Below are 6,000 nucleotides of genomic sequence, written 5' to 3'. Positions count from 1 at the left end.
TTTAGCTAAGGGGGTTAATTACAATCATTTTTGGTGAATAGACATACCCCCGAAATCCTACCCACTTTTGAGAAAAAAATTCGAATATATGGACAAATTTTTCGACGTAATTGAAAAATTTCAAATCGTTCTGAAAAAATTATTTTCGGTTGCGGAGGTCAATTACAATTATTTTTGGTGAATACACATACCTCCGAAATCCTATTCATTTTCGAGAAAAAAATTCGAGTATGTGCTGAAAGTTTTGGGTGAAAAAAAAGACTTTCGAATCATCTTGGAAAAATTATTTTTAGTTACAGGGGTCAATTGCAAGCATTTTTGGTCAACAGATATACTCTCGAAATCCTACTCGGTTTCGAGAAAAAAATTTATTACCGAAAATTTCATGTCTGACCATGGCGTTGATATGTTTCACTGAAATTATATGCGTATCTTTAAAACGTCATAACTTCTGAACGGATTGGACGATTTTAATGTTTAAAAAAGCAAACTACGCGTATTTTGGTGGAGAATATGTAGAAATCGCAAAAATATTCGAAAGGTTGTTCCTTGACCCCGTAATATTGGAAAAACCCCATAAAAATGGTCCAATTTTCAAATGACCATAATTTCTACAATAGTGAATATATTTCAATGAAACTTTTTTCTGAAGTAGAGCCCATAGGTACCTACAAAAAAGTATTAGACAACTTTTCTGTAGGTCGTCACACAAAATTACTAAAAATGAAAAAGGACTTCTCAAGAAAAATCGACAAGTAGTAGGTGCCTAAATTTTTCGATGAAAAAGAAAATTTTTAATTAATTCTGAAAAAATTGTTTTCGGTTGCGGGGGTCAATTACAATCATTTTTGGTGAATAGTCATATCCCAGAATTCCTGCGCATTTTCGAGAAAAAAATTCGAAACGAGCGGAACTTCAAACGTTAATAACTTTTTAACGAAGCCTCCATTAACAAATTGGTATTCTTGATTTTCCTCTTATTTTGGCCTCTAGAATCTCCCATTACAATTTTTCCCACGGGTGACCGGACACCCTGTATAATGTGTGGCTAGAAATGTTTCCCCAAAATTCCATGCGTACTATTCTAACATACAAACTATTTACATAGATGGAGATAAAGTATTTTTGCATGAAATTTTAAAAATCAAAAAATGAATTTTAAGAAGTGGTGGTGGAGTTAATTCAAAAGTATCGATTTTTAAAAAATCTTTTTACATATTTTTGTAAACATAAAAACTGCATGCAACCTTTGTTTAAACTGTTTTTCAATATCTTTCACCGTTCAGGAGATATTCGACGAGAAAGATAATTTTGCATTTTCTTTAAGGGATGATTTCACGTTAAATAAAAATGGATGGGGCAAAATTTGAGGGAAATACATAGCATTGGCTCGCTCTAGCAACGTATATTATGTGTCATTTTCACACTATTGACTGATCTTAACAACACGGACGAAATTGGGGGAACCTCAGAGCTCTGATTTGGAGAACACTGCTCTACAAGGTCAGATCGCTAATTGAGTTAGAGCATTGTCCTCATTTTAACTATCATACTATTCAAAGTGTTTCAATGAAAATAGTGGACACTCGAGATTCATTCATAACAAAGCAAATTTCCCAATGCATCTTCATTGTGAATCCTGAAGGAGTTCCCTCTGTCGTAATCGATACTCTGTTGGTGTGAGTATACCTCTGGAAAATAACACGACTCATGAAATACGAAAACAATATACATACTATTTAGTATAAAATTATAGGTAAATATCTACTATAGTGGCTTTTTTTATGATTTTTTCTGTTTTTTTTAAAATGGTTTTTCCACGAAAGACTGTATCTGATCCGCATGAAGAAATATAGATGGAGGAGATTGAAAAAGTAATGCTTTTTTACATTTTTTTTGAACAAAAAAGACTTAAAATTTTTAAAAACTATAACATCCGTGGAACAATCCCGATCATTTTCGAGTATGTTATAGAGAATGAAATTGCGAACAACTTTTATCTGAACAATAATTGTCGCTCGACCTTAGATTTCGAGATATCCCGAAGAGAAAAAAAAAATTTTAATGGAAGATTCTAGAAACCAAAATAAGACGAAAATCAAGAATACCAATTTGTCGATTGAGGCTTCGTTAAAAAGTTATTAACGTTTAAAGTTCCGCCTGTGAGACGGCAACGTGCGAACAGCTGCGCAAGCGCGAGAGTGGCGCGCTGCCGTCTCACAGGCGGAACTTTAAACGTTAATAACTTCTAAATGAAGCCTCAATCAACAAATTGGTATTCTTGACTTTCGTCTTATTTTGGCCTCTAGAATCCCCCATTAAAATATCTCCCAAAGGTGTGAATAATTAAGTCTCTTGAGTCTCAATAATTTCAATCATATTTTTCTAAATCGATTCGAATGTATTCGTGATCTTAGCTTAGTTGTGCTCCAACCTTAAAACAGTGTCAAAGGACACGGAGACACCTTTATCGCACATTTTCTTATAAAGATGCCAACACTCTTTTTCTTTGTTCGTATGGAACTGCGGTTTTGTGGGTGCCGGTTGTGCATGTTGAATAGACCCATTTGAAGTCGTTGGACATGTTTCTTTCACCTGTGAATTATCTCGTGACAATTTATTATACATTACGTTCGACGACAATGACAACATTTGCCTTACGTTTGCGGAGTAATTAGTGGCGGGTGTTTTAACGTGTTGCACGGGGCTCGACATTTTCTGCGGAACGGTTCTCGGCGATTCTTGCATTTTTACTTTCGATGAAATTGTCTGTTTCTCCGTTACACTATAAAAAAAAAATAAATACATTTGTACAATTTTTTAAAACAAAATTTGAGTCTATTCTACTTTTAAAAATCGCAGGGAAAAAGCACAGTTTTCGTCGATATCGTAATAAACGAATCGAGGAAATAATTTCTTATTGCTAGGTCGTTTCGATAGTCCTTGAATAAAAGGAAGCATATTATGAGAACTATTAATATATCTCGTTCACGATCGTACCATCCTCTCTGTTTCCATCATCGTAGACATCTTATCGTTCCAATTGTTTTCCTTCCGTCGATACCCTGTAAATCCCCGAGGAATCGATATCGTTCGATATGATTATAGCGTGAACTTGTATTATATTTCGTGAAAATGATGCTGATTGGTTGCTTGAAAATGCTTATCATTGTTACCACATTTTTTCTTCTTTATCATGGAAGCTACTACGAAGAACATACAACGATTGGAAGATGGCGCTTAAGTGGAGATTCTTGTGTAAAAGTAATTGATACTTATGAATTTTTTTTTAAAAGCTAACTTGGATTTAACATTTTTGGGAATATAATAAGACATTTTTAAAATACCAGACGAAACCAATATTTTTATGTTGATTAATAATGTAGGATCTTGTTAACTTCTTCGATGATATAAACCCTGTTTGTATCTTGTGTAGCACTTATCACATCCAATTGTAAAAAACAATTTTCTTAAAGTTAGAAGTTTACGCTGGTATTGAACTTGGTTTTAAAGTGATGAAATGGAAAATTGAAAATTTTATAGTGTTTAGAAGGAGAATTATGTTTTTTTCGTAGACAAATTAATAATTTATATCGATGAAAAATACGTTTACAACTGTACGGTATTAATTACGATTTAATATACAAATTAAGCATCGTTTTAAAATAATATATGTGTCTATTGAATTATAAATGGTACATGTCTGTTATTTTACATTAACTATTATTTACTGATATTATTTCAAATTTGATAATACTCAGCGACAAAATGTTTGAAGAGGAACAAAACAATACGGAAATACAATAGGTAACAGAAAAAATACTAGATAAGTCTGTAATAAAAATTTTTACTCACTTTACTTTTTATAAATTCCAATGCAAGTAGCGATATCTATTCTGAATCGAAATTAATATAATTTCAGAGATAAGAAATCGTATTTTATTTCAATTAAAACAAATAAGGAAACAATTCAACATTCTGCAAGGTTATGAATTTCATTTTTATACAAGGGGACGATCGGTAAGACATTTCTGACTGCTTTACCGACCTGAAAATTCGGAGGTGATTTTAGCGCCCTCTTCTCATGGATGGCGGTCAGTTGAGAAACTATTCACTGAATTAGTATTTATGGGCAGACAGCTGTAGCTGTGTGTGTAAATACATGTGAGTTGACTATGGAACGGATTGAAAAATGCAATTTTCAAACGACCATAACACCTACAATAGTAAATGTATTTCATTGAACATTATTTCTGAAGTAGAGCTCATGGGTACCTACAAGAAAGTATTAGACAACTTTTTTATAGGGCGTCAAACAAAATTATTAAATATTAAAAATGAATTTTTAAGGAAAATTGACAGGGGGCAGGTGCCTTTTTTTGTCGAAAAACAAAATTTTCAAATCGATTTGGAAAAATTATTTTTAACTAAGGGTGTTAATTACAATCATTTTTGGTCAATATACATATCCTCGAAATCCTAACCATTTTCGAGAAATAAATTCGAGAAGCTGAAAATTTTCGGCGAAAAAAAAATTTTTCAAATCGTTCTATAAAAATTATTTCGGTTGCAGAGGTTGCTTACAATCATTTTTGGTCATCACAGATACCTCCGAAATCTTACGCATTTTCGACAAAAAAATTCCTGACCGAAAATCTAATGTAAGGCCAGAAATGCACCCCCGAAATTTCATGCGAATCTTTAAAATGTCATAACTTCTGAACGATTTGGGGGATTTTAATGTTTCGAAAGGCAAATAACGTGTATTTTAGTGAAGAATATTTAGAAATTCTAACAATATTGAAAAAGTTGTCCCTTGACTCCGTAAAGTTAGAAAAACCACATAAAAATGGTCCAATTTTCAAACAGCCATAACTCGTACAATAGTGAATATATTTCAATGAAACTTTTTCCTGAAGTAGAGCACATGGAGACTTATAAAAAAGTATTAGACAACTTTTCTATAGGGCGTCAAACAAAATTACTAAAAATGGAAAACGAATTTTTAAGAAAAATCGACAGGGGCCAGGTGCCTTTTATCGATGAAAAAAAGAATTTTCAAATCGATTTGAAAAAATTATTTTCAGTTGCGGAAGTCAATTACAATCATTTTTGGTCAATAGACATACCCCCGAAATCCTACTGAGTTTCGAGAAAAAAATTCGAATAGGTACCCAAATTTTTCGACCAAAAAGAAAAATTTCGAATCGTTTTGAAAAAATTATTTCTGTTTGCAGGGGTTATTTACAATCATTTTTGGTGAATAGACATACCCCCAAAATCCTACTCACTTTCTCGAAAAAAATTCATTTGTTGGTTGCCATGGTGGTCACCGGTGATCGGCGCTTCAAAATAATATTTTTTTAAAATACAAACTTTTATAAGATTGTGAATAGCATCACTATTATTGAGAATTTAATACAGAATATAAACATTTCTATTTTTCCACAATTTGACCAAAAATCTAGAATATTCCTATGGAAAACTGTCATGGCGGCCAACGAGTTAAAATTCTATTTCCAATCATATACAATGAAATCATGTGAACCATAAGACGATGTTTTTCTCTAAACTATGTTAACAAAATAAACATCTTTTTATCGAAAGTATGTGTGGCCAGGAATGTTTCTGCAATTTCATTTTCTGTCTCACTTCTTCTTGTGTTCATTTGTGTAATCTGTTGGTAATGTTGCGAGTGACACGAAAATGGTAATGGGGCACTAGAGCCTCATAACAATGGGTCGAAAAAATACATTGGATGTAAGGTCTACTCGTATACCTCGTCTGTATTTTCGTTAACCGATTAAAAATACTTTTGAAGCAAATGTTAATCAATAATCGGTTGACAAGAAATTGCAATAGTAAAAATAAGCAAAAAATTTATTATTACATAAAATAATCAAAATTATTTCAAATTTGTAAGCAAAAATACACAGTTTCTTGTACATTGATCGATGCATTTTTGTCTGGTGACAAAATCGATCGATTTAGAGGTTATAA

At 32.3% G+C, this 6,000-nt stretch overlaps 1 protein-coding gene across 1 annotated transcript in view; it reads right to left on the bottom strand.

Annotated features, from left to right (window-relative positions):
* Positions 1 to 1,418: 1,418 nt before the first annotated feature.
* LOC143348759 (uncharacterized) overlaps positions 1,419 to 6,000 on the bottom strand; it is a 63,134-nt gene continuing 58,552 nt past the window's right edge. The window contains exons 7-9 of the mRNA XM_076779355.1: positions 2,632 to 2,785; positions 2,435 to 2,595; positions 1,419 to 1,691 (exon numbers count right to left, since the gene is read on the bottom strand). Coding sequence (XP_076635470.1) covers positions 1,628 to 1,691; positions 2,435 to 2,595; positions 2,632 to 2,785 — 379 coding nt within the window. The 3' untranslated portion in view covers positions 1,419 to 1,627. The remainder of the gene's footprint in view (positions 1,692 to 2,434; positions 2,596 to 2,631; positions 2,786 to 6,000) is intronic.

The sequence above is a fragment of the Colletes latitarsis genome, chromosome 12 (assembly GCF_051014445.1).
Source record: "Colletes latitarsis isolate SP2378_abdomen chromosome 12, iyColLati1, whole genome shotgun sequence".
NCBI lineage: Eukaryota > Metazoa > Arthropoda > Insecta > Hymenoptera > Colletidae > Colletes > Colletes latitarsis.
This window is presented reverse-complemented; position numbering and strand designations above follow the sequence as displayed.